This window comes from Ambystoma mexicanum, chromosome 12 (genome assembly GCF_040938575.1).
Source record: "Ambystoma mexicanum isolate Mex_15411 chromosome 12, UKY_AmexF1_1, whole genome shotgun sequence".
Classification (NCBI taxonomy): Eukaryota; Metazoa; Chordata; class Amphibia; order Caudata; family Ambystomatidae; genus Ambystoma; species Ambystoma mexicanum.
In genome coordinates this window covers 137,187,390-137,206,208 of record NC_090936.1, presented here as the reverse complement: position 1 = coordinate 137,206,208, position 18,819 = coordinate 137,187,390, and the positions used below count along the sequence as shown (strand labels likewise).

The 18,819-nt window shown below is 46.6% G+C and overlaps 1 protein-coding gene across 1 annotated transcript in view; it reads left to right on the top strand.

The window, feature by feature from the left end:
• Window positions 1-18,819, top strand: part of SMC1B (structural maintenance of chromosomes 1B) — a 2,377,846-nt gene that overhangs the window by 1,482,091 nt on the left and 876,936 nt on the right. Inside the window, exon 16 of the mRNA XM_069627687.1 lies at window positions 4,954-5,095. Coding sequence (XP_069483788.1) covers window positions 4,954-5,095 — 142 coding nt within the window. The remainder of the gene's footprint in view (window positions 1-4,953; window positions 5,096-18,819) is intronic.

The window sequence follows — 18,819 nt, the reverse complement described above, 5'->3', positions numbered from 1 at the left end:
CCTCACACTTCTCTTTATTTTAATATTTCTCACTCACCTTTTACTCCTCCCCCTCATCAAACTTCACTTAATTGATACCACTCGCTCCTGCACACATTACCTTACCTGCACTCTGAGAACACTGCCACAGTCTCCTAAGCACCCCACTCCACCGTCTGGCCACAATCCGCCTGATTTCTTGATCCATCACCGCTCCACCTGATCTCACCCGAAGCGCTTTAAATCTCCTCTGCTTTAGCTCTACTTTTCTGTACAATGGGAGGGGAAGGAGGTGCCAACCTAAATTAATAAACAAATCCCTCAGGCTCAACTAAGAACCCTATCCAAAAAACGAAATATCCCCATATACATTACATTTTTGTATAAGTAAAACTTATGGTGCAAGAGGGTAAGGTCTCTGGGCCACCGGAGACCTTCAATATAGACATCCAAACACAAAGGCCTGTTGTTGCCAACAGGAACTCCTTCTTGCACTCCTGATGGGCTAAAGCTATGTGAAAAATTATTTCCTGTGTTTGAAAGTGTTGCACACCTACTCCCTCTTAGGGAGAATTCTCATTTATGGCTAATGTCCCTCACCTAGTGAGTCCCTCAGCAGCTTCGCTGGATTTCTGGGGTTTATTTTTTCCACCTGGTAAGAGTGTGAGCCTTTTTCCCACTCTTACATGTGTTTTGCCATGTGTATTTCTACTGTTTCTGTGATCTTGGGCTCTGGAGCTAAACCACTCCATGAGCCTCACTTTTTGTGTTACACAGCACCTTCAGTGCAGTGAAACAGGGTTGTCTTTGAGACTTCCCACTGACTCTTATTTTTCGGGGTGAACTACTGTCCCCCAGAAACAGGTAAAGTTGCCATTTACTTTGTAGTCATTTAAACTGCAGACCCAATACACCCCATCTTAAATGGGGTATTGAAAAGGGTAAATTCCCACCCCTTTTTGTCTGTGCCTCGCTGAGCTTTATTTTGCTCTCTTAACACTAAGACTTGGCTGGTGGCAGTGGTATGTACCCTAACTTTTCTTCCGCGATTTTACTCTATAAACGTGGTACTGTTTTAGGCTATTGTATTAGCCTCGAACTTAAACCCGCTTGACCAAATAGTTTTTATTTTGACTCCGGTTGGGTTTAATCACCATTTCTTTTTGTTAAAGTCCTTCTCGTGTTTTACTTTCCGCTGCAAACCAGGTTTGCCTCATTTGTTCACCGACCTTGGCGGGCTTCTGTGAAGAAGCCCTCCTTTTGTCGTCTGGGATGGACTGAATGTGAGGGAGGGGTTTAGTCACCCCCAGCACAGGATTTCCTTGGAGACCCGAGTTGCACTTTGTATTGATTGGCTTAGGTGGTTGTCCGGGCCGGACAACCCCCCTGCTGAGTGATTGACAGCCAGGCTGTGTGAATGGGGGATTTTGGCATAAAAGGCAGGACTCTTGGGCTGGAAGTCAGAGTCGCCACTGGAACTGCAAAGAACCGAAGAGAAGCGAAAAAGACGACGGCTGCTGCAATTCCCGAGTCCCGGTGAAACACTGCTGCAGTCCTGAGCTATCTACCCTTCAACGACAAGAGAAGATCCAGTCCGGAGTCGTCTTCCATGGAGCCTGGTGGGATCAACCAACTCACCTTCCACAGTCAGAGGATCCTCTTCTTGGTCGAAATCGCTGCACACAGCTGTAGTTGTCCGGATGGCCATCTGAAGAGCCTCTCCTGTTTTAAAGGAGTACACCTTTTATTCACCATTGCTTCGCTGCTGCTGGCCTCATCCCTGGGTAGTGCAGATCACTCCAGGCATCGTCCTTCTTGTCCCCACGACTGAAGCTCCAGGAACCTTGAGTCTGCAGGCACTACCAGGAACAACTGCCGTAGCACCAGCTTTTCTTCATACAAATAAGGTACTGTGTCCAGCTTCGAGGAATTGGGGTGAACCCTTTCTCCTCACCCAAGGCTTGCCTTTGTCTTCCTTCCCTCTTATAACTTTTGCTTCCCTTTTGACAATATCTAAGTACTCGTGGCAATCTCGAATCGTGAACTGTTCTAACCTTGTGATCCTCGACAACACGGCCCTTTCCCACTTGGACGCTGGCGCAGGCCTATTGACTTTTATCTACGTTTTAGAAAGTGTCTTTTGCCTTGACAAAAGTATTGCCTATGATTTTTATCCCCAATTTTCTTGTGTTCATTCATGTGCTAAGTGTGTTTGACTACGATAACATTTCTTCTCGCTGGTACGCTTTTCTTTCGTAAGACCAAACTGTCATTACTGTCAAAAAGTGATCGCGTAACAACCCCCAGTAACGTCTTTTTTTCACAACACGGTTCTGTCAAATACAAAGGTACTTAGCTTGAATTGTTTTGCACAAGGGGAATTGGTTGTGTGTAGTGTATTTACAGTGTGGTTTTTATTTAATAAAAGTGAAGTGTTTTGTGAACAGATGGTCTAAAAATAAATGCACTTTTACTTTTTAACCGGAAACCTTGAGTCAGTGTTTGCTTGAGTCACAGTAATTGTAGTCCTTTGTGTAATCTCTACTACTGCTCATTTGCTCTTGAGATAAGTCTGGCTGCTCAGCCACTGCTACCACTTTTTCTGTGTAGTACAGGCTTGTACCAAAGGTGAAATTATACTACCACTTGTAGTCTTAATCTCATGTAGTGGTCCCTAAGGGTACTGTACAGGATTCTGCCTAACACTCCCTAAGTTCAATTTCATCTTAAAAACCAGGCTGTATTGGACATAACACCTTGGGTTTTTGAGACGTGGACACTAATTAGCCCTATCTGATATGGCGACTAGATTACGCAACTAGAATTTGAATTCTCAAGCCTGCCACTTAGGTTACAATACAACTTTTGATTGACCATCATTACCTTTTACAGTGACCCCGGAGTCTGTGAAATCCAGTCACACTCCCCCGCCAAGCTGGTTTGCTCCACAAGGCAGGTCAGTGCATACCCTTTCATTGTACTTGTTATAGATATCATGTACACATAAGCAAACTCTTTTTGGATTTTGTCCCTATGTATTAGAGTCTCAAAATGAACAACAGGACCTCACTCTTTTTGATGTAGGTTCTGGACAAGATAGAATTACACACAGCAATATACCCACACAGGCCAGCACAATGTGACTTCTTTACTGTAATATCAATAAGTGAACAGTACCTTTTTATTAAGAAATGTGTTACTAAGTACTTGTATCTACAGGTTACACTGTACCTAGAACACATTGGGAACATTTAGCCTCAAATGCCCTGAAGTACACAGATTCCGAAACACGTTGGCCTTAGTTGGTTTTTACAAAACAATTTGAGCTTATTTGGACACTGTAAATTCAGTAGAAACTGTTTTGAATGTATATTTGTCCATAAGGCACTAGGTTTGAGTGTCATGTTAGGATTTTCTTACAGCCAGAATACCTCTGTGTGGTGTTGGTATTCATAATAGCATTGTATGTTGATAAATCATCGTTGGATTTGTGGAAACATTGCTTGTATTGATTGCTACATTCTTTAAATAGTTTTCCAACTATGTATTATTTCTTTGAAGAATTTAGGGTTTATCTAACACCCTAACATGATTAAAATTGGTTTCTTTTTAAATTTTAATTACAAATTTAATATTTACAATTTCTAAGCATTGTGTTGCTGCAGAGGTATTGAATCAATTGAACTTGGGGTGTAGTTGTGTTCTACACTTCAAACATAGGACATTATTTTTCACAGAGCTTTAGCCTGCCAGGAGAGCCAGGAGGAGTTCCTGTTAACAACAGGCCTTTGTGTTTGGTGCACTGCTTCTCTGACCACACTTTTCTCCTTCCAACACTCCTCCCGGGTGTCATTGGTCCCCCTGTTCACATGCACTACCTGGCCAATTTCTGACTATAAGGTCCTTGGAAGACTTCAAAGGGGGTTTTACCGCCACCGCCTTTTCAGTCTCGATTTTCAGAGTAGCAGCCAAGTGCTCATGCTGCTAATTTTCCTTGTGGTTTTCTTCATGTGCTGGTGATTTTTGCTTCCAATTTGTTCTGGGGAGGATTTCAGTGCCTCTACTCCCCTGCAGTACCTTCTCACTCAGTTCATTTTCTGTTGCCCCACCAATCGGCCGGTGTAAATATGGGGTTGGTAGGTTGGGTGTTGGGTGTCTTATATCTATTTGTCTTGAAAAATCCTAGTCCAGTCTGTTTCATTGCTCGATTCCATTCTCTGGTTTCCAGTCCGTTTTTTCTTGTTTGCACATAGGTGCATCCTGGGAGTTGCTGTCCTAAAAATGACAAGAGCAGTGGCCAGAAAAGAGGCTGACTGGTATTGTGGAAGGGACAGCGGTTACAATATGTATATAGTATACAGGTACACCCAGGTGTGGAGGGGAGCATGGACTGCATCCCCCATCTCCTTCTCCCCACGTCTGTGGTAGGCTTGGCCCTGGCATACATCCTGGTAGGCCACCCACCTCAGGTTGGGAGTCCCTGTTCCTACCTGACAGGACCAGGACTCAGAACCTGTCACACTGGCAGTAAATCATTTTTTTTTAGGATTAGGAGGAAGAGTTTAAGAAGAAACAGTACATCATTCACGATTGTAATTAACTTGCAGTGATATGGCCATATTGTGATAAGCCTTACTTTGGGTAAGACATACCTGTAGACCCTTTTGAAATCCTTACGTATCACAGGTTGTGTTGATTTTCCATCATTCCGTATATTAATAGTTGAATGTACAGTTTGTAGCATAAGGTGATTTGAATTGTAGATCGAGGGCCCTTGACTAAATTATTTTAGTCCCGCCCTTCCATGTCCTTGGGTCTAAGAACTTAAGTCCTGTGAAGGGAGCATGATGTAACAGCCTCCGGAGATCTAAATCCCTGGCATAGGGAATGTGCAGGTGTAAGGGTGTATTTTAATGTGAGAGTTCTAATTTGGTGTACCGAATATGACAAGTCAATCATTTGTGTTGTGAACAGATTAGAGTTTGAGAATCAGAAGACTCGTTTGCTGGTTCAATTGGAATATAGCCGTGGACAGCTGGAAAAGGAGATGAGCAAATTTCACAAATTAAAGGAGAAAATGTTGAAAGATGATGAAGAGATGGCTAAACTTAAGATGGTAAGGAATGTATTTAAAATGTATTACTAATGAAACCAAGGTATGAGCATTACTAATAAGAAAGAGATGACTGTCTACATGCCCGAGGGGAATCCTGGGGACGTTTGCATAAAGGGATATGTTGAATGGATTGTGTTCTCTCACATATTCCTCATGTTTAGATATCTCTCTTCTGACGTAAGCTGCTTCAGAAAAAGATTTCGACATAGGGCGCTGTGCGTCGTCCTGGTCGACTCAATGGGCCTCATTCTGAGGTCGGAGGTAATGGGTTGCCGCCAACCCGGAAGCACCTTCTCCGCCGCCTGACTTTACGGTGCCACCGGGACATTACAAGTCCTGGCGGAGCGGGAAGTCCGGCGGCAGATTCGGTAACTCCCCATTCCCGTGGGAGACTCCATGGGAGTGGGGAGACTGAAGCACCGGCACCATTGCTAACGGTGCCGGTGCTTCCGTGATGACTCTGCCTATCAGAGTTTAAAGTGCCGGCAGGGTCACATTTGCCGGGCGCTATGACCCCTGCAGGCAGACTTGTCCTATGGCGGTCTGGAAACAAGGGTGCCGGTGAGTTTAACGGCACCCTTGTTTTCCAACCGCCACACTCGGAATGAGGCCCAATGTCCCTTGAGGGCCTCTGTCTTGAGGTTGATGCCATCGATGTTGTGGTCCTCAGACGGCCACCACCACAAAAGGTTCTTTCATTACTACTCCTCATTTAGAAGAGTGAGAGGACTGTCCAGTCAAAGGAAATGTCCTCATGGTAGACGAGGAAGAGTTGCCAAGGCCGCCCAAGCAACAGCTTTTTTACCCTCAGCCACTGCTTTGGCTGCCTCAAATCCACTCTGAGGCCTTAATCCACAAGACCCTAGTGGGAGGCAGACTCACTCAGCATCTGCAAGAATGGTGGGGTATTATTTCAGCTGCTTGGGCTTTGTAAACAGTAGCCCAGCATTACTGCCTCCACTTTTTAAGAAGGCGCATCCACCAGGGAGTCACTCATACAAAATTCTGGATCCATTCCTCTTTCAGGCCATGTTCAGTCTGCTAGAGAAAGGTGCTATAGAACCAGTACCTGTGACGGAGAGGAACAAAGGGTGGTACGCCCCTTACTTTTTGATTCCCAAGAAGGACGGAGGATTGAGACCCATTTGGGACTTTGTACTCAGGAAGAACACATTCAAAATGGTTACCCTTTCACAGATCCTTCAGCCCTCCAGCGTCATGATTGGATGGGGTCATTGGACCTTCAGGATACTTACTTTCATATGCCTATCCATCACAAGCACAGAAAGTACCTGACGTTTGTCGTTGGTGGTTCTCATAATCAGTTTACGGTTCTGCCATTCAGGCTGACCTCCGCCACAGGGTTTTCACCATGTTGATGGCTGTGGTGACAGCGAGTCTCAGGCGAGAGGGGATTCTTGTGTACCCCTACCTGGACGATTGGCTGATCAGGGCTCGTTCTCCCAAACGTGCCCTGGAACATATCAGCATAATCTTCCACTCTCTCCACAGACTGGGCTTCTCCTTCAATTTCAAGAAGTCCCACATGATACCATCTCAAAAGCTCTAGTTCATCAAAGCAGTCGTGGCTGCATCCTCAGGGAAAGCCTTGCCACCCGAGATGAGGGTTCAACAACTTCTCCAGATGGTCACAAAATAACAGAATGCCCGGGATCTTCCGTCCTTTGACTTTTTGAGGTTCCTCTGCCTCATTGCATCCTGCTTTTTTCTGGTTCCAGTGGCTCATCTAAGGATGAGGTCCCTCCATTGGGCCCTCAGGTCCCAGTGCTCTGCTTTCGGGAAAGATGCCAGATCTAGATCAGGTTTTGCGCAATGCAGCTCAGGTGCTGGGCAATTCAAGAAGGAATCTCTCTCTCTGCAGTTCACCTAGCATGGGAGGTGAACACGGTGGCAGACGCTCTGAGCAGGCAAGGCAGGCAGGGCATAGTCTCCCATGAGTCGGAACTAGCTCAGGAAGTCCTTCACAAGCTCTTCACCCTTTGGGGAACACCTCAAGAAGATCTATTTGCGTTCAGTGTCAACCAGAAATGCAAGCTTTTCTGCTCCACGGGATTTCTCCCGAGAGGAGCTCTAGGGGACACGTTTGTAGTGGACTGTGAGTTTCCACTCCTGTGCGTATTTCCACAAGTCACCGTCATTCCTCAAGTCATCAGGAGGTTTAGAAAGTTTGGGAAATCCATGATCCTAATTGCTCCGGATTGGGCCAGGAGGACGTGGTACCCGGACCTTCTGGACATGTCCATCTGCCCTCCAATTCGTCTTCCACAAAGAGAGGTCATTCTCTCACGAGAGGAGGGTCAGGTTCTCCATCCAGAGGTCAAGACACTCATCCTTCACAAGAGGTTGAGATACAAGTATTGGGACCTGCCAGAAGATGTGATGGAAGTTACGCTTTCGGCCAGATGGCCAGCAACAAAGTCTCTGTATCGCTGCCGTTGGAATGAGTTCTGCAGCTGTTGCAGAGATAAGAATGTGAATCCTTTCAATGTGGCACACAAATGGTGTTGCCATTCCTACTGCATCGAGCTAATCTGGGGCTCCAGATTGGTACGCTCAAGGAGTACTTGCCAGCGCTTCCAATTTTTAAGTGTGCGTCTGAAGAAATGTCTTTCTGCAAGATGCTGCTGGTTATTCAATTTCTGAAGGGTCTTACAAATGTGTTCCCTCGAGTTCCATTTCTGGTCCCTATTTGGGATTTCAGTTTAGTTTTAAGGTTCCTCATGTGTGCTCCGTTTAAGCCTCTTCACTCCTGCCCGTTGAGGCTACTGACACTGAAGACAATCCTTCAAAGACAAAGCCATCTCTCAGCTTAACCTTCATTCTGATTCTGTTGGCTGTCTCCATGACCATCAGTCTGGCTTCAGATCTGGCAAAAGCACCGAAACTACTCTCCTGAACATATGTGAGGATCTGCTCTCCAACCTTGACTCTAACATTCCCTCTGTCCTCATCCTACTCGATCTCTCCTCTGCCTTCGACACAGCCAACCGTACCATCCTGCTCAACCGTCTCCGTGACAACCTGGGTATCACTGATCAGGCTCTGGCCTGCCTGACCTCTTTCCTCTCTGATCGATTCTCCCAGGTCCAACTTGGGTCCTTCCTATCATCCATCTTCCTCTCTACCTGTAGAGTTCCCCAGGAGTCTAACCTCTCGCCTGGCTTTTCAACCAATACCGGATGTCGAGGATGCAAGTGTGGACATCCGAGACGACACACTGCTGCTTCAACGATCTTGGCAGCTGAATGCACTGGCAATAGGCGTGACCGTGCCTGTTGACAAGATGACGACTGCATCCTAAAGAAGTGGATCCTTTCAACTCTTAATCTGAGCCACTAAGCTCCTCGGATTCGACCACATAGGACCCTCCACTCGTAAAGACACTCCTGTCCTGATGAAGGCCTACACCATTAGAGCTCACCTAGCTCCACGCAAAATGGCCGAAACACTGTTGTGTTGACATGTATTATATGTTGTTCTTCAACTTTTGATTGTGCCCATACTCTATGGGCCCCCTACCTGTCTATGATTCCACTGAATTCTCTAAGCTTCCTTTCCAAGAAACCTATAGCGAATGAACAAACTATACAAGTAGATGTCTCAAATATTGACTACTTGATCATTCGTACTTAGGTACTACACTTTGTATGTCCTCAAATGTGAATGGTCTATGTGTTTGAAAAATACCAGTGTATTACTACACCACTGCACTTCAAAATAAAACCCTTTTGTGCAGAAGAACAGTTTCATGAGAATTCTGTGACCACCCACACAAGGGGTTACCCACTCAGGGTGTAGCAGTGGTTACTCTTCAGCAGAGATCGACCTGACCTTGCTCATCGTTTGTTGATATTATTGTACCGACCTGGGCAGAGCAAGGCAGTAACCAGGTACCCTTCCGAATACTAAGGAGAGGGGCCTTGTGCTCAAAAGTACATGCAATGCAAGTGCACGCGGTTGTTCCAATGGGCAAAACAGGGTCTATTCAGGGGTCTCTAGCAGCTCAGGAAGGTGGATGAGGCGATGAAGAAAACTATTCAGGGAGGACCTCCACTTGAAGGCAGAGGCAGTTCCAGAGAGCGGGATGGAGTTGCTAGTTCGCTCTAGCACTGGAAAGGAGAGGGACCCTCAGGGGTCACTCGTGCGTAAAAAGGGACTCTGGCGCTAGGGGTCACCGGTTGGTGTTAGAGGTACTCACCGGTCCCAGGCGCTCTCGGACCCAAACTGCGCCAGTTCAGGCCACTTTGCTTGCAGTTTCGAACGCGATAAAAAGGACGTCTCTGCGGCTTTCAGTTCCTGAGATACAGTGAGGATTCAAAACAGGACAGTGGCGATTTCTCGGCTCCGGGTGGATGAATCGACCTGGTTTCACTGCAGCAGGTTTCAGGGGAAAGAGGGTCACAAATGCAGGGTTGTTGCCGCGGCAGGGCAACACTGTAGCCGCGTATGCTCTGGTCCTGGCACACTCTTCTCACTTCAGACCGGGGAACGTCAAGTGTACCAAATTCGGTGTGAGGGTGCCATGGACACAGAGCTAGCTGTTTACCAAGTTTCGAGGGCCTCCTCGAAACGGCGGCGGTGACAGAGCAAAGCAACTGGGTAAGCTGGTCGGTCCACTGGTTGGCCTAGGGACACTTCTGAGAAAGCTTACTTGCAGGTTTTGATGAAAGTGCCGAGAATAGTTGGTCCCACTATTCGCAGACCTTCTAGGATGACCAGATCCAGTTGGGTCCCACGGGACGACAGCAGGCTCAGGGTGCCAAACCTTCCAGCGGGTCACCAGCAGTTCCTCGACGCAGCTTCATAGTTTAAGGATACTTGGATCATATCCTTCGTTCAGAGAGAACTCCAGAGATCGTCATGGTTATGGGTGTTTTTGGCATTCTCTTATCCAAAGATCCCTTCGCGCCAAAACGAAGAGGACCCAATGGGAGATCTGCTCACAAACACACACTCCATACGTGGACCAATCACAGACCACGTTCGTCCCAGTCATTCAGGGCACTCCAGACTCTCTGGCACCCAAGATGTGTATTGGACTCGGACAGTCCAGCCCACATCCTGGAGGCGCACACACAAGGCATGCAGAAGCCCGCGAAAGCATTGTGTTTCGCGGGAAAATGCATGACCAAAGAAGGACAGACCGGGTCGACTCGCCCTGGGGAAGCTGAAGGGGCAAGATGGCCGAAGGACAGGACAAAGAACCTCGTGGCATGGCCATTTTGGAGCCAGGCCACCTATTTGTGCCATACGTGGTTAATGCGGTTAACCTGGCAGGAAAGGGTTAAAAATAATGCGAAAAGATAGCTGCCACCAGTCCTTTCCATGACACATCTGCACATCTCACAAAAAGTCCATCGGGTGTGTCTAGGGCCTTTGGAAATGACTACAGACCCAAGTAGACTGTACTGGTACGTACATTGTGTCCTTGTTACATGTTGCACAAAAGTTGCAACATGGTAAAGGACTAAGGAAAACAAAGTCTCCCAGTACTGACTGTCTTAAGGGCATGTCAGTTTCCCCATAAAAAGTGAGCGAAAGCCCAGAGGGAGTGCAGCTGAAGGCTGTGCTTCTCTGACAAAATCAGTCTATGGTGTCTAAAAAGCAAAAAGTTTGGGGGTGTACACATTGAGGGAAAATTGCATACAATTATTAAATCTTTCCTAACGGGCCTCCCTCTGGAACAGCCTTCCTGCAACTCTAAAATTTGAGGATTACCATCTCCTGTTCTGGAGGCACCTCAAGACCTTCCTCATTGCTTCTGCCTTCTCCCCCCTCTCCCCTGCTGATCGGTTCTATCTCGGCACCATGCTCCTGCCCACCCTCTGTCCTCCGTGCCCAGGTACCTGCTCACCCTGCCACCCTCCTGCACTGCCTCCGGGCCACCCCTTGCACTGCGGTCTGTATCTGTACCCATACAGTTCCCCCTCCCTTTTTTTCCCTGCACTTCTCAGACCTACCCTGTCTGCTGCATTAAACCCAGCACTTGCCACTTGTTGGCTGCACTACCATTGTTCGTTGCTTTCATTAATTATTATTTTTTTTTATTTGTTTCTCCTCTGCTCTGCACTCTCCATTTCTCCCCTCTCCCATGCAATTTTTCCCTCCCCCATGCACTTGCGTGTTCTCAATGTCACTGGGCCTAGTAAGACCGTTGTTTTTGTTCTCCCCTGTTCACCTTCCCTTGCCTTGTCGCGCTCTGATACACTTGTGCATGAGCGCAATAGAAATAAAATATCAATTCAATTCCTATTAACCGCTTTAACATATGTCCGCACAGACTAGATCCTAAAAGAGCTCAGAGCATCTACATTGCACGTCTTACTAAACTAAGGCAGGATGACCAACTGTATCAGTTACACTTGGCATAAATTATGTCTGGCAGTCACTAAAGAGGCGTTATGCAGGTGGATAATTCTGTGTATCACAGAATGTTGTAAACTAGCAGCGAAGGATCCTCCACAAGGTCTATTAGCTCACTCCACAAGGGGCATGGCTACTTCTGCCTTAAATAGAGGTGTGCCAATTGAGGACATCTGTGTGACAAGCCACTTGGTCTTCTGTGCATAGCTTCACAAAGTACTACTGCTTCAACTCTGTTTCAGGCCAGGAGGCGAGATTTGGAAAGGATGTCCTATGCTCCATTCATGACAAACATTGAGACCTATTTGTCTTTCCTGGAAATTCTTACTCCTTCTTTCAATTTTCATACTGCTAAGGGAGTCTATCTAAAGATGAGGAATACGTGCGAGGACACAATCCATTCAAAGAACAAGTCACTTACCCCTGGTAACGTTATTTCGACTGGATGCTCCTCCCACATATTCCTCATTGCCACTGCCAACCTATCCCGCAGTAGAATTTCCGTGCATTACACCTTGCGTTCCTTCAGCGTCTGATCTCGTTTGACCACGCTAATGCCTGTTTTCCTGTGGGAAGAAGGCATAAAAACTGAACTGAAGTAACGGGTGAGGTGCATGTGATTTATACCATTGATGATGTCAACCTCGAGACGGAGGCCCTCAAGGGACATCGAGTCGACCACGACGAAGCAGCAGATGATGGAAGGGACATCTAAAGATGAGGAATACGTGGGAGGAACATCCAGTCGAAAGAACGTTACCGGGGTAAGTAACTTGTTTATCTCTTTTTAAAAAAGGATTAGTCTTGGTCTTTTTTAGAAATGTTTTTCAATCTATATAGTCCTCAGAACAATGGTTTTCTGACACAGTGCATGATACAGTATCCTTGGGGTGTTTTGCTATTTTCCTACCACAACTGGGGCACCTGTCTGAAAGTGATATCGCAATTAAGTTATCAAGATTAATGCAGTTGAAGAAATAACAGGACTTTCTGCTTTTGAGCAAACCGGCCTTCTGTCAGTAGACTTTGAATCAGTAACTGCAATTTTTAAAATCTGGATCCAAATGTTTTTGCAGAAAAACGATTTGAAGTGTAATGGATCCTCTTACAAGAGAAAAACAAAATCTGGAGCAAATTGCTAATGCAGTGCATGATAGAGGCCTACCTTTTGAGCGCTCTATACTCAGTAGTGTGCTTTTTGTTCAATAGTTAGCTGTGATTTATCATATTGCTTTCTTTAATGTTTGTTTTGTTCACAGAAATGTAAACCGACCTTTGTTAAAGTGCATGCATTATTAAGTGCAATCAAGTGTGGTTAACACAGAGATGTCTATTTTAGAATTAAAATACATTACTCATCTTAGAAAAAAAAACTTGCGAATGGTAGCTACTTAGTGACTCCCTAAAAGATCATTTCGAGTGGATTTTGTCCTCCAATGTAGTCCTCATCTTAGATGTATTCCATCCAGCTTTAGCTGTTTTGGAAATAAAATGTCAGCAGAGGGCACCGTGTGTCGATGTCGAGTCGATGGTCCCTCGAAGGCATCCGTCGAGGGTGACGTCATCGGGTGTATAAGTAGCACGTGCGGCGCCCATTGGCCTCTGTTCCGTTTTTCCACAGTATATGTTGCTTCGGAGATTCAGCGTGCCTCGAGTTCTGTGAGAATAGCAAATAATATCGAATATGTCCTCGTCATCGACGCCGACCACGACCCCGAGATCGGGTTTCAAAAAGTGCAAGTCGTGCGGTTCAAAAATGTCGATCACAGACCTGCACTGAGAGTGTTTGTGGTGCCTAGGAGAAGGCCACGACATGGAGACCTGTACGAAGTGTCCGGCGATGACAGGGAAGGCCTTGCGAGAAAGGAGGGGAAAACTACAGGTGCAGGTCACAAATCCGACTGTAAAGCTTCTAGCGTCACGTCGAGTCGAGGTCCCGTGAGAAGAAATCTCCTCGACGCGAAAGGCATCGGTCCCGGTCCGAAGTGATTCCCATCGCTCGTCGTCTTCGATGAAAAAATCGAAAAAACGACGCCACAGGTCCACCTAGTCTTCGGACAAATCCCCAAAAAGGATGAAATGTCCCACTAAACATTTATCATCCGAAGAATGGGAAGCATTCAGGGTCAAAATGATGGAGGTGTTCGAGAAAGCGAAGCCTCAGTCCGCGCCTTCCTTGGAAGCCGGCCCGGGAGCGTCATCGCTCTGATACTCGCGCGCCCTCGTCCCCGGGTGATCAAAAGAGGAAGGATGGAGAACCTTCTAGGACTCAGAGCGAAAAAAGCCGCTCGAGTCGACAACTCGAGGTCACCGACGCCGTCCGAGACCGAACACACCTCGAAGGGCAAGTCTTCGAAGAGTGCCTCAACGCCATCGAAGCTGGCGCCGTTGAAGACTGGTATTACGCCGACACTATCGACGCCTTTGTCGACGTCGACCCCGAAGCCCTCTATGCCAAAACCCCCAGTTCGGCAAAATCAGCCAGAAAAAGGGAAAGAGAAGGCTACAAGACCTGTAATCCCTTCAGGGCCCATTAATACTCCTCCTCCACCTCTCCCAGAAAAGGTTTTCAAACCTCTTCCTAGGAAAGAGTTCTTCAAGTCTCTGACCTCATTTTTTGAGGAACAGGAGAAATCTGATGAGGAGAATGTACCTACTGGGCTAGAATATGGCACCCCAAATGTCCTGGAATGCCTGATTTCAGAAGAAAGCAGGATGAGGGATTTGGTTGAATCACTGCACAATGCAAGTGGTATTGATATATCTCCTGAAAATGACTTTGGTAGACCAGAACCAGGAGAACATGCTAGTCCACCATACCGTCAGCTAATGACAAAGGTAATAGATTATTTAGGATGGGCCAGACCTCCAGCCCAATTCATCCAAGATGATCTAACAGACATATTTGTTCATGGTCCTACTGAAGACCCAATTCTACCTTTTCACATAGCCTTGCAAAATAGGGTGGCTGGACACTGTAGATAGTGTGAGCAGGTCCATGGGCACTAGCACGGTAATGCGCAGATTTGCATGGTTACGGAAGTAGGGTTTTGTACCAGACGTGCAGAACTGTCTCCCGAACATGTCCTTTGACGGGTCTCACATTTTTGGCAGCAAGGCTGACGAGAGCCTTCAGAGGTTGCAGAGCTCAAAGGCAGCTGCCAAGTCTTTGGGAGCTGACATCAGGCAACCTCAGCCTTTTTGTGCACCAGGTCAATCTTGGAGGGGACAATCCTATTGTTACTACTCCTCATATGGAAAGGCGAGAGGAATGACCAGTCAAAGGGGCCAGAGAATGGCCACTTGCGGTGGACGAGCAAAACGTGCAAAGCCAGCTCCAGCTACAGCCTCTTTGCCATCAGTGGATGCAGCAACCGCCACAAACCACTTTGAGGACTTGCATCACAAGACACCTGTAAGAGGCAGGCTGTCACAGCATCTGCAAGAATGGCGAGCCATTACTTCAGATGTTTGGGCTCTAGAAATAATAGCCCAAGGTTACTGCCTTCCTTTTCTAACGCAACCTCAAAGCAATCCACCAAGGAGACACCCTTTGAAGTTTTCAGACCCGCTCCTACAGCAGGAAGTTTTAACCCGGCTGGAGAAAGGTGCTATAGAACCGGTACCTGCAGCGGAGAAGAACAAGTGATGGTACTCACCGTATTTTTTGATCCCCAAAAAGGACAGAGGACTGAGACCCATCCTGGACTTTAGAAACTTGAACAAGTTCCTCGGGAAGGACAAGTTCAAGATGGTTACCCTTTCTTCAGGCCCTTCAACTTCAGGATTGGTTGGTGTCATTGGACCTGCAGGATGCTTATTTTCATGTGCCGATTCATCTCAACCACAGAAAATACCTGAGGTTCGTAGTTGGCGACTCAAACTATCAGTTTCGAGTCCTGCCATTCGGATTGACCTCCGCCCCGAGGGTCTTCACCAAACTGATGGTGGTGGCAGCGCACCTCAGGAGAGGGGGGATTCACGTCTACCCCTACCTGGACGATTGGCTGATCAGAGTACGTTCTGCCGAACAGGCACTAGATCACCTGAAAGTCACCTGTCCCTTCCTCCAGACTGGGCTTCTCCCTAAATTTCAAGAAGTCACAAATGACACCTTCTCAACGGCTCCAATATAAAGGAGCTGTTTTAGACACATCCCTGCGAAAGAGCTTGCCTCCCAGGTCGAGGGCTCAAGACATTCTTCAAATGGTTTCCAAATTCCAAAATGCCCAAAATCTTCAGGCCTATGACTTCTTAAGGTTATTCGGCTTCATGGCATCATGCATCTTTCTGGTGCCAGAGGCACGTCTGAGAATGAGATCCCTTCAATGGGCTCTAAAGACTCAATGGTCCCAGTTCTCAGATCGAATGACGGATCTTCTCCAGATTTCGAACAAGGTTCGTCAAGATCTTCTATGGTGGACTTGTTCAGAGAATATCCTGAAAGGAGAACTTTTTTGGCAACCATGGCCGGAGATCACAGTAGTGATGGACGCCTCACTTAAGGGGTGGGGAGCTCATGCCATCTGACAGTCAGCGGTCGTTGGTCTCCATCGGAGTCCAAACTACACATCAACCTTCTGGAGCTGAGAGCAATCAGACTAGCACTGAAAGCTTTCCTGCCATCTGTCAGAGGAAAAATGTCCTGATAAGGACAGTCAACGCAGTGGCCATGCATTATCTAAACAAAAGAGGAGGTGTAGGGTCACTACCTCTGTGCAGAGAGGCAGTGCAACTCTTGTTTGGGCAATTCAAGAAGGAATCTCTTTAACGACAGTTCTCCTAGCCAGGGAAGAGACTATGACTGCAGATGCTCTGAGCAGGGAGAGCACGGTGTCCCACGAATGGGAACTGGCTCAGGAAGTCATTCAAGAGATCTTCGCCCTTTGGGGAACCCCTCAAGTGGACCTATTTGCGACCGGAATCAACCGGAAGTGCGAAAGGTATTGCTCAAGGGAATTTCCCCCGAGAGAAGCCCTGGGGGACGCGTTTGTGGTGGAGTGGAATTTCCCACTATTGTACGCCTTCCTTCCGATTCCCATCATTCCTCAGGTCATCGGGAGTCTGAGACGCTTCGGGAGCCACATTATCCTAATTGCCCCAGATTGGGCCAGGAGAACGTGGTACCCGGACCTTCTAGACATGTCCATCTGTCTCCCAGTAAGTCTTCCTCATAGAGAGAACCTTCTCTCTCAAATGGAAGGTCAGGCTCTCCATCCAGAGGTCAAAACGCTGAACCTTCACGCTTGATATCTGAAAGGCTGAGATACAGGGATTGGAACCTTCCAGATGACGTTATGGAGGTGTTGCTTTCGGCAAGACGGCCAGCAACAAAGTCTCTATACCATTGCCATTGGAAAAAGTTTTGCAACTGGTGCAGAGAAAAGAATGTCGATCCTTTTCTATGTTCTATTCCGGAAGTACTGTCTTGCAACTGGTGCAGAGAAAAGAAAGTCGATCCTTTTCTATGTTCTATTCCGGAAGTACTGTCCTTCCTCCTGACCCTAGCACACAGAGGTCTAAATGTTGGAACCATTAAAGGTAATCTTGCAGCGCTTTCCATCTTCAGGCGCTCGTCTGAAGAATGCCCCTACTTCAAAATTCCTTTGATAGTACAATTCTTGAAAGGACTCACCAATGTGTTTCCTCCTTATCCTTTCCAAGTACCAATTTGGGATCTTAATCTGGTCCTAAAATTCTTAATGTGTGCTCCTTTTGAGCCTTTGCACACTTGTCCATTAAGATTACTGACATGGAAAACTGTTTTCCTAGTTGCTTTAACATCTGCAAGAAGAGTGAGCGAATTGCAGGCACTGTCTTCTGGGCCATCCTATACTGTGTTCCATAAGGACAGAGTTGTGTTGAGGGTGGGTTAAACCCTAATTTTTACCAAAAGTGATATCTGATTTTCATTTAAGTCAGAAAAGTGTATTGCCCGCATTTTATCCTCCACCTCATCCTAGTAAGGAGGAGGAAAGATTACAAGGTTGGATCCGAAAAGAGCTTTAAGCTTTTACATTTCGAGGCTTTCTAGGCTTCGAGTGGACAATCAACTGTTTATTGGCTACACAGTAAAGAAATTGGGTCAGTCACTGACAAAGCAAACAATATCACGCTGGATTGTGCTTTGTATTTCAGAATGCTACACATTAGCACGAAAAGACCCACCAGAAGGTCTAAGGGCTCATTCCACCAGAGTCATCGCCTCTTCAACAGCCCTACAAAGAGGTGTTCCTATAAGGTCCATTTGTGAAGCAGCAACTTGGTCCTCGCTGCATACTTTTTCAAATTTCTATAGCCTGGATGCTTCCCATTCTAAGCAGTTTAATTTTGGAAAAGCAGTACTATACTCAGCCATCTAAGGGTATCGAAAAATCTAACCCCTCCTCCAGAGGAATTGTCCGTACTGCTTTGGGAGTCTATCTAAGATGAGGAATACGTTGGAGGACACAATCCACTCGAAGAACAAGTTGCTTACCAACTGGTAACGTTCTTTCGATTGGATGTTCCTCCAACGTATTCCTCATCGCCCTCCCATTCCCGGTATTGCCACTCCAACTCTGGCAAGGCAAATACCTGTCTGCCGGCACAGTCTACACAGTGAAAAATCAATAATGAAGGGGGAAAACAGAACTGAGGCCAACTGGCGCTGCGCATGCTAATTATACACCCGATGTCACCCTCGACGGAGGCCTTCGAGGGACCATCGACTCGACAACATCGATGCACGGCGCCCTCTGCCGAAAAAATGTTTCCGAAGCAGCTAAAGCTGGATGGAATACATCTAAGATGGGGAATACGTTGGAGGAACATCCAATTGAAAGAACGTTATCAGTTGGTAAGTAACTTGTTCTTCTCTTTCAACTTCAAAAAAATAGGGAGTACAATGTTCACAATTAAATGTTTTAATTGGAGACCGGTGTCTAAGCAACTGCAAAGGTGACTAAAAGCTTACATAATTGAGAGAGTGATGGAGGCAGAATGGCATGGTCATTTGGTTGTCTCTTTCAAGACTTTCGGTCTGATCAGGTTGTGTGGACATGAGAGTATTAAACAAATAGGTAATTTTAGACCATTATCCTTTACCAAAAGTAAATGGTCTATTTCACTTTGAATGCTGACGCCCCAGGGTTTTGAGGCTATTGCAGCATGCCACCAAGTTAAGCTTCATCCTACCTCGAGAAAGTACACCGCTTTATCACGCAAGGTGGTACCTTCCAATTTAAACAAATGCCCTTTGGGTATGTCTCTACAGTAGCAGTTCTTATGTGGGGCTCGTTGTAATTTGATTTGTATTAATAATAACGTCTTGATGCACAACCTTATTTTTAACAAAGTTT